We start from the raw sequence: 25,027 nt of genomic DNA, 5'->3' as shown, positions 1-25,027 counted from the left end.
GCTTACTAATAAGCTTTCACAAGTCTCTCAAAGTATCAACAATTATTCTGCTGCATTAATAAGGACTTTAACGTCTGAGTGAATGCAATAGAGAAATAAGTGTTATGTTAATAAAAGATCTAAAATTGTAAGAAAAGAGCTTCATACAGGGTAGTATAGATAAATGAGAATCATGTATCATCAAATCTTTTATTTGCAAGTTCTTAATGTCAGAAATAAAGCTAAAGACCTGAAAAAGATCCAAACTACTTACTCCTGGTTTCAAGGACTTTGCTCAAAGGGTAACTGAAGAGCTTTTGGAGCCCAGAGACAAGCACAGTTTTATAGTTCAGTATATAATTGCATTTAGTGTGTATATCAAAGCCCGAAGGCACTGCTGTGCTGGCAAACAGAAATGCTTCTCCATGCCCAGAGGTGATGACAAGCTTGACTGAAGCTGTCTGTGTGCAGTGTGCTCCCAGAGGCCCAATCCTGGAAAGCCCGGAGTGCCTGGGACCCACCGCCCCTGCTGCCAGCGCTGGGGCTCAGAAGCACTCCCTGCTCCAGAGGCTGCACGGAGGGTTTATCTGGTAGTGAGGGCTGAGCTTTCAGCTATGTCGGTGCAGAGTGCCAGGTGAACTCTACGATGTCTGATTCTTTTGGCATTGTGGTTTCTTCTTTTCAGCCTGTAGCTGTGCAGTACCCCAGGCAGAAATCTCGCCAGTGTTAAACCTGAATGCCTTGGCCGAGTTCTGGAGAAGACATTGGGCAGAGAGAAGAGAGGCTTTTCCCCTTCAAGGCCTGAGGGTATCAGCATGGTGGGGTATCCAGCTGAGCTGATGTAGCAGTGTGCATTTCCTTTCCCTCATCACTGTTTGTGGTACTGTTGATCTGGAAAGGTCTCTTTGTAAATCATTTGCCTTGCCTGCCCCTTCTCCTCAGAGATCCTGTATTCAAACTCTTACATTTCCCATACTTGAAGCTACATGTTTTTTATCGTATGGAAGGCTTTGTTTTAGTTTTATCGCTAAGGCTGATTTCTTGCCAAAAGTCTGTGTGCTACATTTTGAAGCTCTCAAATAACGAGAGGGAAAGTCTTGCTCTCTGTTCCTTTTTCTCTGTGACAGCTTACAGGGCTTCCACATTTCGGAACAGAGGTGCAGTACTAGCAGCGAAAGACTGTTAAGCCAGCACTGCTGCTGAAAAGTCCAGCATCAAACAAAGGCCTCAGGATGAATGTACTTTTTAAATGTAAATTAGGATCACTTCTTTTTGAACATCTTCCAAATATTCAATTATGACATTTTAAAAATACACTAGAACATGTCCCAGTCCTCTGTTCTTCCCAAGTGAATTGCATATTACTTTGTTCCATGGGAAATTCTGAAGGTTTTTTCCACCCATTTTATTTATTTCTTAATTAATTATATATTTGTTAATTCTCTTTGAAGTCTAGGACACTCACTCTGAATTTTGCGGTTTCACAAATGTCATTAAATATTTTGAAAAGAGTGGCCCTCCAGGAATAGGGGACAGCTCTGACTGCCACTGATCAACTGTTTCCCATCCAACACTTGAACTGAGGTCGAGGTGATAATCTGAGGAGCACAGGTTTACTGGTCTCAATGTAGCTGAAAGGGGAGCAAAAGCAAAACTTGACTTTTAAAAGTAACTGGTTACTGAACAGTATGCTAGTGGTGGATATAGGTTTTGGGAACATTGTTCATTTCTTTATCTCACGGGATTAAAAAAAATAGTTTAATTAGAAACAGAGCAGAGTACATCTAAATATATAGCTGTGAAGCCAGATGCTCAATTCTTTAGAATGGTATAATAATATACTAACAGAATCTCTACTGAAAAGGGCATCCACTGCTATTTATATCACCACAACAAAATTAGTTAATATTTTGCCATGAAAAAGGGGAAATAAATTTCTTTTTTCTCTCTATGAAGATTTTCAAGTCATTGTGATAGAAGATATCTGACTGCATTTAGGGCATCTTAGATTTGCTCATCATTTTCTGGTAGTTACCATGCCTTGTTTTGTTCCTTCCATAAGTGAGAGATGGGGAGGCAGCTTAAAGTGCAGAGGAAAGAGTAAATTTTCAGAATTTTGTATTGTAGTCAGGAGGAAGTATTTCTGAGGGCAATGTTTTCTTCTGCTCACTAGTGTCTTTTCCAAACCTTTGCTTTATTCAGAGAGAGAGAATTTACAAGAAATTTGATTTTTCCTCAAGAATTTTGCTGGATTTGTATTTGGATCTGTGTCACTGGTGTCCTGCCTTCTTTAGGACTCAATACTTCTGTTCATGCTTGTGCCAAAGATATTTGACAGCTCTTTAGTTCAGCTTCTTCAGTGATGGAGGAAATGTGAGGCTGTTTCGCTCAAGTTGCTTTCCCCTAGTGGTAGAGGTCAGCATTTGGCTATGACAGTTCTCCTTTATTTTTTTGGCAGGCAGTTCTCTGACATTCCTGTTGCTGAGATCATCCTCACTAGGCTTTCAGAAGAACATCTGACTGGGGTTCAAATTCTTTACCTTCTGCTGTTCTGACCATATAGTATGTTATAGGAGAGGTTTGCTCCTTGCCATTAATAACTAATTTGTTTCTAGATACCTTTTGTTAACCTTTTGTTAATTTGTGGTTTCTTCCTTTCATTGTGATTTGGTTCCATGTTAAGGGTGTGGATTCTTTTAATCCCAAAGATAATTTAAGGGAATAAAAGTATCATTAAATTACTGCAGTCTGAGTCATACTTGGTCTGTGAGTTTATTTCCCTGGCCTTCCCACACAGCATTTCCGATATGCAGTGAGCTGAGGGTGTGCAGGAAAGACTTTAGAGTGACCTAGATACTATTTAACTCTTTACTAGAGGGTGGCTCTCTGACACTGGCTATAGCCTTTGCCTCTTTCCATTCTCAGTCCTTTCCTATGTGATAAGTGTATCCATTACATTTCCCTGCCTCTGAGTGGTTTTCATATAAACTATTTTAAGGCTTCTACTTGAATTGCTTTAAGCATCTTGTTTAATTAAATTAATTGGAAAATTTAGAAAACTAACTATTTTAAAACCTGAAGTGTAGGCACAGAGATTCATCCTCAGAAGTTACAGCTTCTTTCCTGTACTTTATCACTTCTAAGAGAAAAGCTTGTTCTGCTGCCCTCTTGCAGGCAAAGAGATAGTCATCTCAGGCTCTCTGAAACAAAAAGATCTGTAAAGCCCAGAAACACTGTGATCATGTCTTACAAGCTTCCTTGCTGGCATATAATGTTGAATCTGTTCAAGAAAGGTGGTGATATGGATTGACTTTACTGACTTTGGGCTTGCCTGTCAACTTTGCAGTCATGCAGTGTTTGATTGATATTTCTTGACTCTGTGTAAGAATGTGGGTTTTGACTAGTCCCTTCTGTGGCTGCTGATGTTCTGGGTTTGTGAAATTTCCACAGATGCTCCTTTTAAGAAACTTTGACTTTATATCTTATTCTGCTTAATGTAGTTTCCACCCAGGTTTGCAGTTGACACCGCCATCTGGAGGATCCTAATTTTCTCTGAGCCCAGCTGACTCCTCGCTTTGCACTAATGCTTTTGGGTTGAGTTTTCTCTGCTAGGCCAGGATTAACCTCTGTCATCTGTGTACTTCACTGTGAAGCCCAGTGATCCAACTGCTTCCTTGGGCGCACTGCCAAAAGTGCAGTCTGGGACACTGAACTTACCCTTCCATGATGGTATTTGCCATGGTCATTATGCAAAAGTCACCGGAGATGAGGAGCTGGGGATCACATGAGGTTCAGCTGGCTCTGTGTGTTCTGCAGGGCAGTCTGGTGGTGCCCAGGGCGTGGGACTGCAGCCCTGGCTGTAGCTCAGGGCTCAGTGGGCTGATGGTGCAGTGCTTCCAGAGGGCTTCCATTGTCCTGGGCTGCTGCAGTGATGGGATCAGAACAGGTTAATGATGTTTTTAAAGAAAAGGGTACATTTAAGCTACCAAAAGCAGATTTCCATGTAAGTATCTATTACATACTCTTTGCAAAATTGCAGAAATCAAACTCTGCCTCCTGCTTGCTTCAGTCAATATTCAAAAGACCATCTAAGCAGTGTGAAACTGAGGAGTTGTCACTGAATATGACCCTGACGCATCAGCCACAGAGGTTGTGCTTTAGATTTTGTGTTACAGCTTGTGATTGCTCATCTATCTAAAATTTGGCAACAGATGGATAATATTTTTTTTAATGCATAACACTCCTCTATCCCTGTCTCAGCACTTAATACTACTGCAGGCATTTTTTCAACAGAGCCGTGCAGTTACAATCAATAATATGTGAGCTGATGTTTCTGCTCAATAACATACAGCCACTTAAATGCCCTTCTGAAGTATATTGACCCCTGGAGAGAACTACTTTAGTACAACCATCTTCCCTATTGAAATGGAGTTATTTGCTATTCAGCACAGCTGGGACTTGAGACTACAGAAGCAGATTCAAATAGAGATAAAGTCTACATGCCATGCTATTAAGGGGACAGGGCATCTGGAAGGCTTAGAAGTGATTTTGAGTAATTTGTCCATTTAGCTCTGTTCTAATAAGATTGGCATTTAAGTTACCAGAAATTAAAGGAGTTTGTACTCTATTTATTGTAGTGTCTTCATTACAAGGTGTTAATCCCAGTATAGAATAGCTATTGAAAGCAAGATGTTACTATGAGTATTTCATAGAAGAACCACTGTAAAATGCAGTTCAGAGAAACTGGAAGTTATTTGAACGTATTGAGACTTTCCCTCTCTGGTCTTCCAGACCAAAGACAGGCAGCCAACACTTTCTGAGATGAGGTGTTAAATTAGTGCAAGATAGAGGTAAGGACGAACAGTTATCTTTATGTATAGTGTACTTTAACCCAGCAGGACAAGTTGGCTTTTCAGTTGTCTTCATGTTACAAAACAAGAAGGAAAGCATACAAAATACGTTGGTGTATTTAAAAAAAGTTATCAATTCTAGGCATTATACCAGCAACAAAACATCTTCAGTGCGAGACAAAAACATTATGTATGCATGTACATATAGATGTATGTATTTTTTATATGTGTAATTTTCACAGAATGTGAAGCAGTTTTTTGTAGTTCAGAGTTGGCAGATGGATCAGGGCTTGGGAAATGGGATGTGGTTGAAAGTGCCCTTTTATGGCAGTCCTCAATCTCATGGTTTTCTAGACTGATGGCTTCCTTGAGGCATCATCTGTTTAAACTGAGTGCATAAGACTTGGTTAGCAGCCTTCACCAGAAATGAAATTGATATGCAAGAATAAATTAAAGAGTAGTCTTCTGCAAGTATGTAGGCTTGTGGTATTAGTAGGTGTCTGCCTATCTATCCAGAGAGGAGGTAATTTCACACTAGCTAAGCCTGTAGCCAAATGATAAAATAATTTTGATTTATACTGTTCTGTCTAAACAAGAGAAAAAGTATTGGGAAGTGTAGATAAATTATTTTATTTTCCCTTTGCCCTTTCCTTAATTCCCTCCCACAAGAAAAAGAAATATGCTCAGGAATAAGCAAAATAATGGTTAATGCATCATATACTGACAATGACTGAATTTGGCTTCCTTGAATGGAGGAGGAGGAATTGAAAAATAAAATGTCTTCAGGTAGAGAGACTCATTTATGCTCCCAAGCTGGTCTCTACTGTTTAACAGAGGGAAGAGGAAAGAGTTATGAATAACAAGAACTGCTCTGTTGTCTTCATAGTTTGATTCTTTCAAGCTGTTAGTGTAGGCTCTGCAAAATCAGCGAGGCTGAAATTTGCCAGGATTTATGGCTGAGTGTGGAAACACTGCTGTACCTTCAGATTAAAACGGCGAGCAGTGGTAAATCAATACATGCACATCTGCAGACCTGCCATGAGCTTGGCTTATAAACACATATTAGCATTCATCTGGCTTAATTTCTCATCCTCCCAAATCATTGTCCTGAGTAGTGATCATTTCTCAGTATAAAGAAAAGGATAAAATATCACTAGACTGTAGAAACAACATTTCAGCTTTGCAATGTGAACCTTTTTGGTACTTTTTGTTATGCTTGCAAATGAATTATTATTTTAAAAAAAGCTGTATCTTTTGTGCCCATGTGAAACCCTATGCTCTCATGTGTTTTATATTTTTTCTGGGAGCCACAGAAACTATGATCATTTATTTACAAATAATAATATTGTCTCAAGCTTTCAGTTGGGTGAAAAATGCGGATTTTTTTCAGTACATAATTTGTGTCCATTTTATAGCACTAGGGTAAGAAAACAACAGGGTGAGACCATTTGCTCTCTTAAAATAACATGGTTTTGTTCTTCCATCTTGTAACAGTAGGAAACTGTAACCTCTTCCTGTATACTTGAATAGCCTTGTCAGTAGTTGCACATGCAAATTGCTGCAGAAAATATAGATGATACTGTGTTTTTTTAAGTAAGAGTGATGGTAGTACTAAAAAGTGAGTTAACCAAGAATTCCAAGTATCTTTTAAATGATTAATTTTTTTTCTTTTTTTTTTTTTTTTTTCTTTTCGTAAAGTCAGGGTTCTCCAGAACTGCTGAACTGGATGCTGGACAGTAGAGATTAGGAAGTGCAGGAAGTGCAGCCTGCTTGGTGAGGCAGACACTGAGAAATAGACTCCTTGATTTTTCTGATGTCGTAGCATTTACTGGCAACTTCTTGTTTGGATCATCTTAATGCATGTTAGTTGATCTATGATAATTTATGATAATTATGAGATTTATTGTTTGTGACTATCTGAATAAATGCAAATTATTTTCATACAAAGGATCCTCAGTTCCATGACTTGTGGTGGAACTTTCTGTAATGCTTTCAGTGGAAGAGCACATCACATAAATTACAATATCCTATATTAGAAGCAGAATAGTGGCAAATTAGTTTCTAAACCATTCTATCTGATTTGCACACATCACTGCATATTTAAATATTTTTCTCAAAGGAACAATGCCACATAATTTATAAGGAAAACCAGAGTGGTCTTTCACTCATTGGTTAACAAATTCAATAGATCTTTGGCAGGAAACAGCACTTTTAATGTTAACCAGCAATTGTGTCCCTGCAAACAGATGTTTGAAAACCATTACTCTGCATAGCTTACACATTTAAAAATACTTCATATGTGTGTTTCTAAATGGGTAAAGAGAAAAATCTCCTAAAAGTGTAGGCAAAAATTAGTTAGGAAAAATCACTTTAGTTTTGCTGTGCTATTGATTTGATAAACTGTGAAGATTATGATAAACAATTTCCTTTTCTGAAAGAATAGATGCATTACTTTGACTTTTATTTTCTTTTTCTTCCATTTAGGAGTAAGCAAGCTATGATTACTTAGACAATACTTGCACTTCAAAGTGTGTTAAAGAGGCAGATCTGTTTGTGTTTCTGATAGGTTATTTATCCTGCTTAACCTATAAACTGTAAAGTAACAAGGCTACTGAACTGACAGATAGCCTAGCAGATGGTTCAGAGATTATGCAAAATCACCTCATCTTGTCAGAAGTCAGGTTGGGTTACTGCAGGGGCAGAGGCAGCAAGAAGCACAGAACAGGATAATTTTTCACAATTTGTTGCTTGAAATTCCATTTTTCTTCACAGCATGTGACAGAGTGTGTCACTTGTCTTGTGTCTACAGTTGAAACAGCTATGCAGTCAACAAATTTAGGACCAGCATGTTTTTATTCTGGCTTTTATAAGAGTCATTAGGTTGATGAGAATCTTTAGGTGTCTGTGAAATATGAAAGCTGATCTCCAGTGCAGAGCAAGAGGTCAGCTCTGCCACTTTACTGCTATTGCCCTCTCCTTTTTCAGTGTCTGGAGCTGTTTTCTCTCCCTACCATAACATTGAGCAGCATTCTCTTGTTAGCCTATGGAAGATTAAGTGGAAATTAGGTGCCATATGTTTAGTAGTAAAAATCATGTTGCAGCTGAGCAAGGATAGGCCAAAATTGAGGTCTTTGACAAAAATCTCTCCCTGAAGAGAGGGTGATTATTAATCATAGCTCTGCCAAGTATCTGAATTCACATCCTCAGTGGAGAGACTGAGGCTGCAGATACTGATAAACTTGTCAGAGCCTAGAATAGAAGTTACAGGTTCATCCTTCCGAATTTACCTTTTTCTTTCTTTTAAATTAAAAAAAAAACCCAAAATCCCTAATGTAAAGATTTTTATACTTGCATTTTTAAATCTCTTTTAAAGTTGATTGTACAGCTTTTTTTTTCTCAGAGTAGCATCAGCAGAATTCTTCTTGATGCCTGACAGGGCATAATACAAGAGCCTTCCCCTCCAAGTCCAAAAGCTTTTTGCTTTTTGCTGAGTGTGGGTGTACATGTATGTGTGTGTGCATACTTATTTTTAATTTCTTTCCCCCCCTCCCCCCATGGCTGTGTCATCATAGTAATGAAGAATAACTGCTTTTTCACATATTGCAACATTCTTAACCTTATAAAGTAAAACTAAATAAACATGCCCTTACATATTTGTTGATTTAAGATTGACAGAGAGCACACCTCTGCAAGCAGCTGTTGAAAGTCTGTTCCATAAGATACTAGAAAGCCACATTGGGAAAGCTGCTTTAGTGTCAGCTGTAATATTTCTGAAATGTTAAAAATGCTCAGAGACATTAAAACCTAAAGTCTTCCTCAGCTGTGCTAAATAAAAGAACATTGTGCTGTGGGTCTTGCTTTTAAAGTAATCAATTTTTTGTGCAATAAGGACCCAATTAATTGAAAAACCTCTGGAAAAGGTAATAAAAATAGATGTAGGATGCTAATGGGACTCTTTTCTGTTGCATTTCTCTCAGCTTGTAAGGAATGGATAAAGGTTATTCACATCTCTACAAAGCAAGAGCAGAAGGAAGCAAACATTTCCTGATTCTAAAAACATATCTTCCCTGTCCCCACAGCTTATCTTTGTCTGAACCAGGAAATAACTACTCTTGGGAAAAACAAATTGGGTAGCTGTAAAATAATAATTTCCAAAATCTTTTTTTGCATGTCACTCCACTATCCATTAGGATTTTGAATTCCTGATTATTTTTAGTTCTAAGGAGCATTTACATTTGTGTAGAGCCTGTACACTACAAGCCAAATACCTATTTATAAAATAGTCCTTTATATCTGTTGAAGTTAATATTGTCCAAGAAACTTACAAGGCATTTGTTCACAGTTTACTAAATTGTGTATGTCCATTGTGCAAAGCATCTGGTCCTGTGAGGACAGACAACGGTAAGAGATGAGAAAATACCTGGGCTTGAGTCTGGTTTTGCTGCTTTTGATTACTTCTCAGGGAAATCTGAAATTGTAACCTAGTGAGACTGAAGAACAAATTGCTTGTACCAAAATAATAGTAGTTTGCACTGTGGAGATGTTGGTAATTGCACTGGTAATGATGATAACATACACTGGTTCTTATTGAAAACACAAATTAAATTAAAAGAAGAGTTAAACATAGGCATCTCATGAAGAAAGCTTTGCTGATCTTAATGAAGAGTTTACAGCAGTATATAAGAATATTGATTTGTCAGTAAAGGCAAGGTTCCTAGGAGCCTAGGGTTTTTTGGCTTTTTTAGTTGGAGGATCTTTTTTCCCTTTGTTTATTAATACCCAGATCTCAAAAGCAGTCTTTACATTAATAGACAAAATGTAATTTTTGTAATTTTGTAAAGACAAAACAGTAGTTGGCTTTTATAATAATAAATTCTAATTTATTTGGAGGTATTATTTGTCTCACAAATAAAATAATAATAAATGTGAATGAGAATTATTTGGATATTTAGGTATTTTGAAAATACCATATTTCTTCTAATGTACCAGAGAGTCAAAGGGACAATTATTAAGATAGGAAGGAACTAACTTTATGTCAAAACCACATGATCCTTTAACACCATGTCATCAAGAGAACACTTTAATTTAGGTACTCAAGTAAGTTCTGTTCTGCATATAATGAAAAATATGGTCTAATGTCTGAAACAGGGCACATTTGGTGGCATTGGTTAACCCAGTGGTTTAATACCTGAAACTAGGAAAGGAGACTTTACTAAACCAAATAAATTAGCCAAATCTAGAACAATTTTGGAACAGAACTCATACTAGAATAGAGCTAGAATACCCATATGCATTAACTCAGAAAATAAAAATATGAAGGTATAACTGCAACTTTTATGTAATGTTTTATTATGCACTTAAAATTATTGGTCCAGCTTTTGATGGTAGATACTTATTATGTTCTGGTAGAAAACTTTAGGTGTATGATGGCCTTGAAGCAGCTAAGTATTCCAAAGAGTTTCTCAAAGAACAGTGTGTCTTCCAACAACAGAAAACAAAATACGGACAAAATGTTCTTAGCAATGTTTCCTTCTGAACGACAGCATAGATGTGGTGAAGAAGAATTTAAAAATGGAAACCATATGGCTTGATTCTGTTCTTCAAACTCAGTCTTCTGCTGGATTGAATAAATTTCTTTATCAAGTTTTTTAAGAAACATTTACCCATAACAAAAGAGTGGGATCAGAGTTGTCTATCGCAAGGACTAGTAGTTTTGTATTGACAACTATTTTCCAAAATTGCCCTTACTGAAAATTGAAAATTTGATACACAGAGAAACAAAAACTCCCTGTGTTTGTCTAAGCTTAAAAGGGACCAAGAGCTTAAGGTTCAGTACACTTTCCCAAAATGCAGCAGAGAGGAGGAGGTATGAGAGCCAGATAAAACTTTTATGCTTGGGTTTTGGATCCAGGAGAAAAGATTGATGGGGCTGATCATGTTCCCTTGGCTGTGCTGTTGGCTTAGAAATGCCCTGAACATGGGAAGATCCGTGAGGAACAGGAGCGAGCTGTACCAAGTCAGCTCTTGCTGACAACTCCCTTGGCTCTTTTTCTCAGACTCAGGGAATTTTCTTTGCTCCTGCACCAGGTGTTACAGAGGAACTGGGAACTCCAGCAGGGATTAGGCCTTCCCATGGGCTGTTAGGGTTTTTCCTCATCTCAACTGAGATAATGTAATGGCTTCCACCACTCTACAAGCAGGATAGATGGTGGTGTGGGCCTGACTAGTAAGACCATCAGTTGCATATAAATGCTTTGAATCACAGTGTTCAGAACAGAATACTTTGTGTTTGGGGAGGTGAAGATCTTAAAATTTGCACGTCACTGATTTGCCGAAGTCCGTGTTTGTTGTGTGCACTGATTTGAGGTCATGCTGAAAGACAACAGGATTTCATTTCAAACAAGAATTTGCTGCATTTAGAGTACATGCAAGGTACCCACTGACCATGCTGTGTGGTGAATAAGGCCATCTTGAATAAGAAACTTTTTTTTTTCTTTTTGTTGTTATCTCTTTTATTTTCAAAGCTGATTTACAGACTAAGCAGGCCCACCTGATTTTTCTTTTTAGTGTTACAATTAATGTATAGGAATTGCTTAGGAAGTATTTGCTTTATGCATTTTCATCTACTTACTTATACTAGTCAAAATTACAGTTTATTTCGATGTGGCTCTATTCAGCAGCTGCATTTTATTTTAGGATTAATTGATCTGCTCTCCTATGTGACACTCCTTGACAGATGTGTCTGCTTCTTGTGCTCTCTCCAGTCTTTGAGTCACCTGGTGAGACTATTGGCACCCTATTAGAATATTTTGTCTTCAGCCAGGTTCTCTTTCTTTCACAATTCCACCTTAAAGTTAATTCATGTACTTGGAGCCACTAACAAGTTATGAAATCCATGTCTGGTTTTACTGCACAATTCTGGATCTTAAAAATATGAGCATTCCATGAAGGGCAGTGATAAGATTCTAAGATGTAAAAATTAATCTGGAACAAGCACAGAAGATATGCAGCATTTCTGTATATCAGAGGAGTTTTGACAGCACTACAGTACTACAAACTGTAACAGCAGGATCTCTAGGAATGTTCTTTTATAGCTGGACTGGACTTAGGCAAAGGGAGATCACTGTTCATCTTAAACACAAAGTTCTGGACAGTTCAGGATGGAGGGCCTACACAGCATTTAAAGGCAAGGACTTTCCATGGTAGCAGAGATCCTTCTGGCCTATTTTTGCCCAAGTCAACATCTTGTGGTAGAGAAATCCTTCACAGCAAAAGAAGACAGGTTGAGAGTATTGCAAAGGGAAGCACTGTAAGCATGGTGGTATGAGGCATATTACATTATGTTGTGGACACAGATTTGAACAATTCATTCCAGACACACCTTATCAAGCCTCTCGCTGCCCGTTCTTACTGTACCTCCCCTAATGCACACACAGATAAGTTCTTTCAACGCTCACAACAGCACTTGGGGCAGCAACTTCAAGCTACTTCATTCCCCATGCTTTGTCATGCTCATGCTGGTGTCTTTTCACACTCACATTTCCACATATGTTCATCATACTGCCAGATGTACAAAGGGACAAAAATAAATAGTTCAGGTTGATTCATGTACTTGGTTTTCTAAAGACCCTTTTCTTTCAGCATTGCGGAGGTTGCCAAAATTAGGCTTCAGAGATGTTTTAAATGTCAAATGTATCCCTAGCTGTTTGCAATGAATCTGTCAGGATGATTGTTTGCACTGGCTTTGACCATGTTGCTGAACAATATGATTAAAAAAAATTGTGTGGTGGTGCTTTGCTTCAAGTCTTCCACTTCAAAAGCATGTAAGACAAATGTATAGTGCAGTGTTTGGCATTCTTATCGCCTGGCAGTAGATTTTGGGGCAGTGTGAGGCAGGTGAGGGTTATTTTTTCATTTCTGCACTGTGAGGATGTAATTAGCAGTAGTAAACATTATCCTGTTAAGTGGCTGTACTGCATTTCTTCCTAGTTTGGCTTTGAACATGTTTCTTCTTTATCTTCTATCCAGCCAGACATTTGTATTGGTGTTCTGTACCACAACTGTATCTTTTATACTGGGTCACAGGCAGTTACTGAGCACACCCCTGTTAATCCCATACCCAGTGCACCCTGGTAATTATTTACCTGCCTCTTACCCAAGCCCTCTCTTTCTCAATGTGTGAGTTGATATTGGTACAAGTGCTGTATAGAAAAGAGATGCAAAGCTGAAAGCATGTTCCCATCTCCAAACATAATTCAGACTGAAGAATGTGTTAATAGCACTCAAAAGGAAAAAAAAGAGAACTCTATTTCTGTTGAACATGAGTTTGATGTTGTTTTGGGGAGAAAAATAACTCAATAAGACATACCTAGTTGCTTGTCACCAGCCAGGTTAGCAGTTATTTCTAAACACTAGTACTTAATTTAAAAGAAAGCATGCTTTAAAAACTGTTTCAGCTGAGAGGGAATGAGCAAACACCAATTGCTGTAGAAGTGATTCTGCTAGCCATGGGAACAGTGCTCTGCTGTAGGTACAAAATCTCACCAAGCATGCCGTAAGGCTGTGGAGCAGGAGAGAACCCTCTGCAAGTGCCTTAGACAAATAGATGTATATAGGCTTTGAGAGGAGTTAGGATCTTCAGGCAAGATCTAACATCATACACACCTTTGGAATACAAATTTTCTCTTGCTTGCTATAGTCCTTTTTGTAAGCAGGCAATACATATCAGTTTGCCTCATGACTGGTGTGTTTTATAGCTCATTGATTTCTGCAGGGTCTTGATTGCAGTTGCACCCAATAAATGAGCAGCTGAAGAGAGGAGCTTGTGTTAGAAGCAGAGTATAAGGACTGTAGAATTCAAGGGGAAGAAAAGTTTTCACAATGGTCATAATTTGAAGGAAGCACTTGGGAGAAACTGCATGGAGTAATTCCGCTGGTATCAGATCACATGCTGGGAACAAGGAGGCGGTGCATCCTGCTGGCTAGGCTCAGGGTGGGTAAACTGTTTTCTGTGCCTCATGGCATGAGTGGAGAACAACTCGCACATTGGGAGGGAAAATCGTAGGAGAAATCCTGGCGATAGCTGCTATTGTTATACAGGTTCCCAGTTTGTTCCTAAACTCACACTGCTGAAATGTCTTGGCAGCCTTCCATGGTGACTGGTTCTTTGCAGAAGCCATGCTCTCTAGGACAGTGCAATAAATCACTAAGCCATCTTTGCACAGTGGAAGGTGGTCCACGAAGTTTCTGTAAAGATCAGCTGTGCAGAGACCTGTTCACGGGCTGGTGAGCATCAGCAGCATGGGCTGGAGCAGTCGAAAGCAGCCCCGAGCCAGCTGGCCAGGTCGCTGTGCTCGCAGAAATACCCAGGGCTTCACCACCACCGCTTTCTGTATTTCAAGAACTGACACAGCAGCAGAGAGAAGATCATCCTTCAGGGATTTTTTTCCCACAAAAGGCTATGTAGCTCTTCACTTTAAGAAGCTTTAGGGAGGCTGATAGGATATGGAGAATGCTGGCTGTCGAATGTCGTGCTGGGTGCAAGCGCCCTGAGCAGTTTGGCTCTCTCATTTATAGCATGTGCTTTTGCTTTGCACTCCAAAAAATTCTGGAGAAAACGTGAGAAGTTTTGACTTAGGGACTGTAAAGCTTTCTGAATGGAATGACATATTTGGAAAATAAGTGGTACGAATAAGGAAGTACCTGCTCCAACTATTACGCACAATTTCTATTGCTTTATTACAGCTTCTAAAATGGTAGCTTCAGATATGCACAGATTTTTCATTGGTGGTATGTTTTTAGGCTAGAGACTGATAGTTCTATTTTATATCAGTGTAGACGCTCACAATTTCAGATAAAAGGAAGCACTTGCCTCATGGCTTGTGTCCCGGGTTTACTCCCTTGCAATTATTTGAAGCCATCCAATAACTATTGCATAAACAGCAGGGTCTTGAAACTGGTCACAAAGAGTGATAACTACACTGAAAGGTGTATTTAAATGCTATTTGTGGGGAAAGTACTTGGTAAATAGGCTTTGCCTTTGAATAACTATCACTTTGCAACTGAACAGTTAATTGATTATTCTTAATGAACTAAGCTTAATTTATTAGGCTTCTAATATACTTTGAAGAATTTTTAAGACTAATACAGCTACTGCAGAAATGGAGTTGTCTTTTGACATAATATTTTTCAAATTTATACTCACTCTGTTGAAGTTGTATTTAGCAGGTAAGATGGTAAAAGTTCATTTTTCCCAAATTCCCCTATTGTGTACTGATGACATTTCTCATAATTCTGGGTTCTTGTACAATGATATAGAGCCTCTAACACACTGTGCATAGATATACCTGTTAATGTAATAAGTTACATTACATTCTCAAGTGAAAGCAAACTCCTTTTGCATCATTTTCCTCTTCTGTGCTCAGGCCACCCTAACAAGTGTCATTGACAAGCAGAGGAGGATGTGGGAAGGAGCTTGGGAAACCTGTGCTCCTTATGCAGGCCAAGAGAATTGCTGGTTTTAAATTGAAAGTGGGATTTTTATTCCAAGGGAAATTGCAAGCAGGAACAAATTCTACTCTAAAAATGATCAAAATACCTAATTCTGATAAACTTTGCAGAGTGCTTCAGAAACAGTCATTGTTCTTATAGCTGGGATTGCTGTCCCTGTTTCCCAAGCTTAGTTGCTGAGATCTCTGTGTGCTCACCTAGCAGACTGGGCTAACCAGGTACTGAGAAGCTGAGAAACTGGCAATAAGAAAAAGAAAATGGAAACTTTCCTGAGGGATGTTTTTGTTTTAGTTGAAATTGCTTATATTTACAGAAATGTACAGAAATTTTTTGCCAACTTTGTTGATCAGCTTTCATTAGTCTTCCACTTGTCACATTCCAGAACAGAATAGTATTAAATCAGATGTAATATTTTTATGTTTGTCAGCTGGGGTTTTGCTGGGTTTTTTTCTCTCTTTTTTTTTCCTTTTGCATACTGTGCTAGCTAGCAAGCCTAGCACTGACAAGGCAACTGGTCTGCTCTAACTGGTGTATATACTGAGGGAGTCCCAGCTTATATCTATGACATGGTGTCTTATACATACCAGGATTTTAACTGCATAGGATTCTTGTCAATAAAGCACTGTTTTCTGGCTTATTCTGTGGTGCCACTGGGAATATAGAACAAGATCGTGCTTGAAATTGTTGGTTTTTGTCACTTCCATCTATGTATGAGTTTGCATTCCATAATTATAGTCTATAAAAATTGTTTCATTTTTCATAGAGTAAAGGGTACTAGGATATAAAATAAAGTGATTTGTGTGTTTGTTATAATAGGAGGTTATTTTCTCATTTTCCTTACACATGTATAATGCGTTTTAGGTATGGGAAAATTGTATCCACGAAGGCTATTTTGGATAAGACTACAAACAAATGCAAAGGTATGTAAATTTTCCTTTATACTGTGCTCCCCTGAAAGTTGTAGCTGATTCTATAAAGTGTGTTAATGTTGTATTTTAAGTTCATTTTACCTTTGTTGGTTTGGTTTGGGGTTTTTTTCCCGTTCTTGCTCTTAAACAAGTTTTATTCTTGCTGGTGGTTGGTGTATTCAATGCATTTGCCTCCAGTGGAGCTGGCAGACAGCCAGTGTCAGTGGTGCAGCCAAGCCAGAGTGAAGCTGACATGCTTAGTGCTGGCTGGCAGCTTGCCTCTATTTTAAAAACAAAAATGGAGTTAAAAGCAGCTTTTCCCCTTTTGCCTGGAGAAACTAGGGAAGCTTGCAGATGACCATTCAACTAAACTAAGCATCTTAAAAAATTATACATTGTGGAAATAAGCTCCATTGATTAGTGTAGCTTGAAGCAGCACTAAATTACATGTTCCAGTACTCTAATTGTGTTTTGTTATGTTCTATTGAATGTATTGGGAGCAAAGAGAGGGTTCATTTTCAATGAAGTAATTGCAGCTGGAAAAAAAAAATTTGAACTCCTCTAGATAAGCTGAATATATCAGTTCATGGATTTTCATCACTCACTGCAATTGCAGCGATTCAGATCCCAGCATGTTTATGATGGGAGAAGGTGCAGTGACAGACACTGAAATACCAGATTTCAGGCTTTAATTTTTTACAATTAAGAGGATAATTTCTAAGCAAAGTGAAATATTAAGTCAGCTGATTGAGCAGTGTTAATAAGCATAATGCCCGTGAACGAGCAGAAAGCTGAGAGGCAGAGGGAGGAGAGTTTGTCATTAATTAAGACAAAGCTTTTGTGCAGAACTTGGAAGCAGTGCAGGGACATAGATTCTCAACTCCCCATCTTAAGCAAATTAAAGAGGCACTGACAGTTCAGAACCTGAAATTTCTAGAAAAATTTTTCCTAGCTTGTATGCAGTTGTCATTGTGACTAGGAAAGAGGAGATGCCCTTTTCAATTATTTTGATTAGTTAATGCCTATGATTGCATTTACTTGATTTAACCTGTCCATTCTGTCACTTCCTGAAATATTCAGTAGTTCTTTCAGAGATACAGAAATTCTCACATTAATTCTTTAAGAGGTTTAAGATGACTTTTTCAAAATAGAATTTAAATCTCAATGATGAAAAGCAGTAGCTAGCAGCCTGTTGTGACAATACACTGCAAGGTAAGGCTCCAGGGAAGCTCACTGCGTGTCACTGAAATTGCAATGGGAACATAAGTAGGCAGAATGCAAATATCTGACTGGAATTTAACCAAAAGATTGACAGCATCTCTGGCTTTTGCCAAAAACACACCATGGGGTTTAAACTAACTGGAACAATGAGCAATTGAGTTTCTGTATCATCTGGAAGGTGGCAAAGCCAGCTTTGATGGCATGCTTGGTGTCAGTGTGTAACTTTGTCTGTATTACACCCTGCAGCATGTTGGTGATAACCCAGGCTGCCATGGGTGTGGAGAGCTAGTTTTTAGTAAGGGAAGTTAGTCTTGCCTTGGCAGCACAAAACTTGATAGGAACTAATTCACTTTGTTTCATGTCAGGATTAACAATCCACATCACCACGTGTTACACAAAACAATATGCTGCTTTCTTCAGCTTCTTGGCAGCATAAATAAGCTTGCACTGATGTACAGGGATGCTTGAGTTGTTTTTTGCGAGTTAAGAGCTTTAAAGCTTGTTCTGTTATAACATTAGACAACCTTTTCTCAGCATATATATATTGTAAGAGGATAGTAATATATTTTGAAGAAATATTTACATTTCCTACTTCTCCAGAGGTTGTTTTATTGTTAGTTTTTTTGTTTGTTTTCTTTTACCCCAGCTTTAACTCTGGAAAGGGATTTTATTAATACTTGGGCAGCAAACTGGAAAAGAGGGGGATTGAAAAATGCAGAATGAGGTTTGCAATAACATCTAGTGGAAGTACCTTCCAAACTCTGAGTGCCTCTTGGTGAGCCTTGAGCCTCCAATTCCCAGGCTGGATTAAAAATCCCAGCCTGTAAGATCAGTGTCTGTTAAGGCCAAGGTATATTGCAATTTGGACATCCTGGAATCCCTTAGTTATGTGCTCTTGTTCAGAATAAGAAAGGAGGTTATTGCAAATATATGGAATTTGTTTCAATTGATGTTGAGCTTATTTAATATTTAAAGATTGCATTATATGGCATAGAAAATGCTTTCAGGACAGCTTTTCACATTCTTTCAATAATAGGAAAAACCATTTGATTTCACTGAAAATGGGTTTTCATTCACTTTTAAATGTAACTGTCTTTTATGTATATACAGTGAGATAAGTAATTTATTAAAAATTGGGTAGATATGTGTATTTTAAACTAAATTCCTCTCCCAATTTTGAATAAACAAAAAGTAACTTACAGACTTACTTGTCATTTATTCAAACTGCAATAAGAATTTACTTTGGAAAAATTAACAGATGATGCTTTATTTGGTGATCTCTGAAGTAATCTGCTGTTAGAGGTTACATACCAGACAATACAAAGCAAAGCACTGTACTGCTTGCTAGCAATTTGGCCAAAATTCTCATAATAAGTGGACATGGAAATGGATTTGTTTCACAAGGGCAGATCCCCACCAGTTCAAGGTTCAAGAACTTTGCTAGGTTTTTTTTTTTTTTTTGGGGGGGGGGGGGGAGGGCACGAAATCCGTGAAGACCTGGAGTTCAAATTGTCCCTCTTCAACAAAAAAATTGTATTAAATAACTGTGCCAGTAGCAGGACTTGGCTGTGAAGTGTTTGTTTATAAGCTGGTTGCTGTCTTGTTAACAAAACGATGTTTTCTCTTTCAGGTTACGGTTTTGTTGACTTTGACAGCCCAGCAGCTGCTCAGAAGGCAGTTTCTGCTTTAAAGGCCAGTGGAGTCCAAGCACAGATGGCAAAGGTGAGTTAAAATAACCAGCTAATTCTTGCAATGGGTTGTGAAGGTGAACAAGCTTGTACAGTGGCACAACAAGGGCAGTGTGGAGTTTCCAGCTGCAGGGCCCTTTACAGAGAGCGCAATCCTCAAACCACGTGATTATTAAGGTAATAAAAGGGAGACTTTTGTCTGCCATATCCCAAATAATCTCAGCTAATTAAATAAAGAAGCATGAAATTGTAAAGTCTCCAAACGGATCTCATGGCATTTATCAATTTATTAATAATAGTCTTTTCCATTGGCTTCATCAAACAAAAGTTTCACAATGGTTTGTAAAAACTACAGCAGGCTTAATGAATTGCTTTACATCACAAAGGTACAAAAGGTTTAATAGATTGTCTGTTTTTTACTGATGTTAGAAGCCTTGTGATTTAGGGATTAATTTTTAAGTATACCATGGCAAAATTTAACCTGTGAACTTTGTTTCAGCCCTTCTAGTATATTTTCAGCTAATATAAGTAAAATTTGAATATGAGCATTCATGATAGATACTTTGAAATTCTTAGCCAGCTCTTGGCTGACCTACTTTTGCATCACGGCAAAACTAGGAATTATTAAAAAATAACAGAATGAGAGCTATCTTCTTTTTCTCTAATTTTTAATGAACCTTGCCTCTGAACCAGCTTATTAGCCAGATGTGATCTTCAGAGCACCTTCAGGGCTCTTTTATGTAGTTAGGGAGATGATACTTTAGTAATGATACTGTCATGCATTCTTGTTGGGTCAGATGGCCTGGTTCCAAAGGAGAGCCATAAACACCTCTACAAATTTGTTAACTAAAGAAAATATTACCAGTATAATCTGTTAGAATTCTGGTACCTCTTAAAGCAAATTTATTTTTAGTTTGAAAATTATATACTAATTTAAAAAACCTAAAATCTAGTAATCTCAGAGGCTTTTTTATTAAAGCAGTCTGCTAAAAATCTAACAAATCTTTTATAGTTATCCACTAGGTACAGATTTTTTTCAGATGAGATATTTTCCACAGCTTCTCAGCTAAAGAGAACAGTTAAGCTAACAACATAAATGTCTTTGGATGGATTCCAGGGCAACAAAATGGAAACCATATGTTTCATACTTAATGCGTGTTTCATTACAGCCATGACACAAACATACATGCTTACTGGAAAACACTTGGGGTTTTTTTTCCTTTTATAAGGTTTTATGTATGCTTAATAAAGACCATTTATTTAATATTTAGGTTTTAGGTGATCACTTTAAAATATGCCCCAGATTTTTCAAAGTTCTGTCTGCCATCTTCTGATTATGATATCTAGGTAGGAGAGGCAAAAAGAAATTTTGAAGTCATGTAAATTCATTTTCTTAATGAACTTTGATGTCTGATTTAATTGTTTTCTTGAGTAGATGGAGAAGCTCTAATAATTAACTATAGTAAACTAATGAATAGTTTCTTAATCTTTTTAATAGTATATATTTGTGACTCATTTCCTCTGACAGTTGCAAAATCAGTAATATTTCTTCTTGTTAGCATTAATGAAATAATGGGCACCAAAATATCCTACAGTTTTGGGTATTTTTCTGACCCTGTGTCAAGCTTGATGACCTGTGGGAAACCTATAACTATAGGTTTGCATTCCAGTGAAACTTGTTCTGCTTCTTAACACAGAGTGTTTGAATTATTAAAAAGACCAACCCCAAAATCAGCACAATGAACAATACCACAACAAACAGTCACTGGTGACTATGGGTTTGAGTGTTTTGATTTTTGTCTGTTTTGAGCCATTGGATTGTTTTCCCCCCTGGCAATGCTGCTCTCCTTTTGTCTGAAAAATCCTATCTCTACTTAGATGCTCCAAACTGGGAATGGCCAGTCAGAGCTGCTTTGGCAAGATTAGCAAATCACACCCTTCACATGCAAGACACTATAGAAGTTTGTGTTTATGTGATTAGTATTTTATCTTTTTGCATGTCACCTGTGCCATGGGGTGGTGGACGGACACTGCTTCAGGCTTAAGCCTGAGTGTCACAGAGAAGGATTTGAGGAGCTTCCTGGCTGTCGGTGCAATCGATTTCCTTTCTGACCACGACAGCTGCAGCAGTTTCAAAGAGGAAATCCATGCCTGTTGGGGTGATTTATCCATGGGAAAGTGTTGTAATTACTCTGTGCCCAGGGTATGAGTAGCAGCACAGCTCCTCAGTGCTCTCACCCTCCCCCCAGACATGGTTCCTGACCCACAGCAGCTGAACAGGGAGGAAAATGTTCTTGCTGAAGCCACATTCTGACTCTGGCTGCCATAAAGTCCTTTTTGCAGTGTCCTGCTGTAGCTCTTGGTCAGTGAGATAAAAACTACTCCCCTCAGCAAGTTCATCTGCAAATCCTACTTTAGTGGAAGTGGTTAAAATTTTTATATATTAAAATTTTTGTTTTGTAGAGGTAACTTCAAATTATAGTTATGTTATTTTTAAAAATATTAAGTAGTGAATTGCATTATGAATATGACTGTGATGATGATGATGGTGATGATTATTATTATTTTCCTATCCATGGAGTAAATTAAAGCTGTATTTGGCAGTCTATTTCCAAGTTGATCTGAGTTGAGAAAAATCCCACTTGCTATGTTTTGCTACTGCTGAGCAGAGTGGGAAGGCCCAGGGCCCAAGATATGACTTCAGGCCAAATCCTGCCAAATCTGTTCCAGGGGTCACTGTTGGTGGAGAAGTGGCCAGCACTTAGAGGAGATGCCATGATAATGGAACCCTGTGTTAGTCCATTGCTCATGAAATATCATATCTTCAGCTATTCTGCTTTTTCTGAGATCTGAATTGAGAATCCTTGGCTAAGACAAAGCAGCCTGGGAAGAGTTTTGCTTTGTGCTGGTTACCAGTGTCTTCTGGTCACTGCTGAAACAAATGTTTCCGATGTTTCCTTTTGGCCAGAAAATGTGGCTAAGGCCTTGCATGATATGGTAATTGCATAGCCAGGGGATGGGAGTAGTTTTTGGATGGAAATTTAAAATTGATATAACAAGCTCTTGCCCCTCTCCTCTCTTCCACTTGAGTATTGCTAGTGGTAAGTCCATCTTTTTCAGGGTATGTAAGTGGCTGTGGAAGGGGATCAGATCAGATGATGTGAGCTCTACTGGTAACCACTGTGTCTCAGGACCCACCAGTAGAAACCAGTAGGTTAGCTCTTACTCAAGAGATCTAGTACATGTCTTGCAAGAGTAGTGTTATTTCTAAACTATTTAGTAACTGCTGGATGTCCAATTTTTATTCTGATTACTTTTAATTTATCGAAATTTCTTTTCTTAATGTTCTTGTTCCTAGAGGAGTGATTATAAACCAAGAATCATAAGTTCAAAAGCTGTGATTTCATAGAGCTGTGCAGTCTTAGGTGAGATTAGTAACAGTGTTGAAAAGCTCTGACCATTTTGTTTGTTAGAAAAGTTGTGGTTGCTGTTAGAGTAATTCTTCTGAGAACCCTCTTCTCTTTCCACCACCCCGAAAGTAAAAGTGAGATAATGCTAGGTTTCTACATTATTCAGAGCAGGCAGAAAGGGACTTCGTGTATAGGAAGATAGATGCACATGGAAAATCAACTATATATTGGTATTTTGAATGGAGATTTAAAATACTGAGACTTTGTAAGGATATTTTAGAAATGGTGAGGTATAAATGCTATGGAGATATCAGACACCTAAGTTCTCATAGGCTTTTGACTTTGAGGTTAACCTAAAGCATCCAAGTCACTGCTCAGACCAAGTTCTGTCTCATCAAATGGTGTTAGGTGAATTCACCTGTAGCTACTGAAGCAACTGTTTCAAATGGAAAGTTGACTAATTCTTTCTTTCCGGATGTAAACTAATGTATCAATATAAAAGGTAAAAAAGGGCTACTAAGTAAGATAGTTACTAAACCCGCAGTTCTTCTCATCTTTCTGTCTAGCAAACTTAAGACAGGAAGAGAATCATTGTATTTACAGCCCAGATAAAGTCAGCAATAGAATATCTAAATTATACTGACAGCAATGTAGAGCTGCATAAGCCAGCTAGAATACCAGTGTGGCTCTGCCAGCTCAGACTTCATTGAGTGTTAACTCCTTCCTGGCATGGCAGGGACATTTGTACAACCAGATTGTCCATCTCCTGGTAGGTTGACAGATTTCTGAAATAATAGTGAAAGGCTTATATCTACATAAGGAATTACCACTTTTTGCCAAGAGCTAGCAATGTACTTTAGGCATCACAAGGAGGATTAATGGACATTCTCACAACTGAACTTCAATCACGTGTTGAAAATTAGTGTCCTGTCCTCTCTTTAAAATGGTTTAGGCCATCCAAGTCCAACACAGCTGTGATGGACTCAATGACCCCGATTCCCTACACTTTGTTTTGAAGACCTTGTCTTCTCATGTCTCTTCAATGCTCTCTCTCCTCATGAGATTTGTAGTTCTTCTATATGTGCACCTTCACTATAAGATAGTCAAGATAATTTATGACTTAAATGGTTGATATTAATTATTTTCCAGTTTCTGTTTTCCTGGGTTTTTTTTTCCTATGGAAGCATAACCTTTAGGAAACATATACTACTTACAATAGAAGCCATGAAAGGAGTCCACGGACATGGAAGATTTCTGTGGTCAGTGAGACTTGTTAATTTGAGCCAAGGAATGCTGTTCTATGTACTAATGTGCATTTTTGTGGGAAGACTCACTGTTTATCCATTCAAAGATTTCCCCAGAGTTGCACATTTTTAGGACTTAGTACTTCAGATTTATAATGTTACAATTTCCTCCTCCCTAAAGCCTTCGCTTCCGCTGACACAATGAAGTGTGGTCCTGCTTATTTGTATTAGCTCTCACATTAACTTGTCACTAAATACTTTCAAGTATTTTAAGCTTGTGCAAAAAATTAGGGCCATTTTAGCAATTGTTTCTTATTTGAATTGTGTCGTAATAACAATGTGCTGACAATGTAAAGGATGGTCTCCCATCACGTACTGATTTCCACCATTCTTAAGACACAATTTGTGTTTTCTGGAGTGGTCTGCAGACCTTCAAAGCATCAGACCAAATTCTGAAGCTTGTAACATGGGGGTGGGTATTAGCTTATGATGAATATGAGCCCATTGTCTGAGTTCATGTTGATCCTCTGGAGTGCAGAGATGACCTGAATTTGCAATCTTAATATTTTTCACTCATGGTTACTAAGTCAGAATTGTGATGTACTCTCCATATGCAGATGGCTTTGTCTTTCTTTCCTAAGCTCTTATACCTTAAACTTAATCTAGGTGACTTTTTTCCCCCAAGTGTATTTGGAACAGATGAATTGGCAGATCATATAAAGTGTGAACTTGGGGAGGGAAAAGCTGCTTAGCTGCTTGTCCTCATCTCTGTAGCAGAAATCAAGGCTTTTCCACAGCTAATAAGCATAATGTATTGAAGGCAGCTCTTCCTTTATGTTGCTGATGAAGAACATGGTTTAAAATGAGCAAAAATGAGAAACAGCTAACTTTTTTGAGGTTCAGTAATGTATTGCTTATAGTACTTGTCTTCAGTGTGACAACCTTCTGGAGAATTAAATCAGTTTTCATTCCTACAGAGCAAAGTAAGAAAAACAGGTTACCATGGTAGCTAGTGCACTTAATCTAACTGGAGAAGGTAGGTATATTGCAATTTTTTGTTCTGCATCTGGGCTTCTGAATGCTAAAGAACAGATGACAGGCAAACTGGAGCTAACTCAAGCAGATTTCTACAGCAGTTTTTAGTAAATGTCTTGAAAAGTTTTTTTTTTTACCTAGTTTGTGCTACTTTTTGTAGGTAATAGTATTAAATTTTACTGT

General features: G+C 38.1%; 1 protein-coding gene across 5 annotated transcripts in view; it reads left to right on the top strand.

Moving 5' to 3' along the window:
- The window catches only part of RBMS1 (RNA binding motif single stranded interacting protein 1), a 92,747-nt gene that overhangs the window by 35,468 nt on the left and 32,252 nt on the right, over positions 1–25,027 (top strand). For all 5 annotated transcript variants that reach the window (XM_068195650.1, XM_068195649.1, XM_068195648.1 and 2 more), the window contains exons 3-4: positions 16,200–16,258; positions 19,098–19,189. In XM_068195650.1, the coding sequence (XP_068051751.1) occupies positions 16,200–16,258; positions 19,098–19,189 (151 nt within the window). The remainder of the gene's footprint in view (positions 1–16,199; positions 16,259–19,097; positions 19,190–25,027) is intronic.

Source organism: Anomalospiza imberbis, chromosome 7 (assembly GCF_031753505.1).
Source record: "Anomalospiza imberbis isolate Cuckoo-Finch-1a 21T00152 chromosome 7, ASM3175350v1, whole genome shotgun sequence".
Classification (NCBI taxonomy): Eukaryota; Metazoa; Chordata; class Aves; order Passeriformes; family Viduidae; genus Anomalospiza; species Anomalospiza imberbis.
Note: the sequence above shows the minus strand (reverse complement) of the source record. Positions and strands in the feature narration are given on the sequence as shown.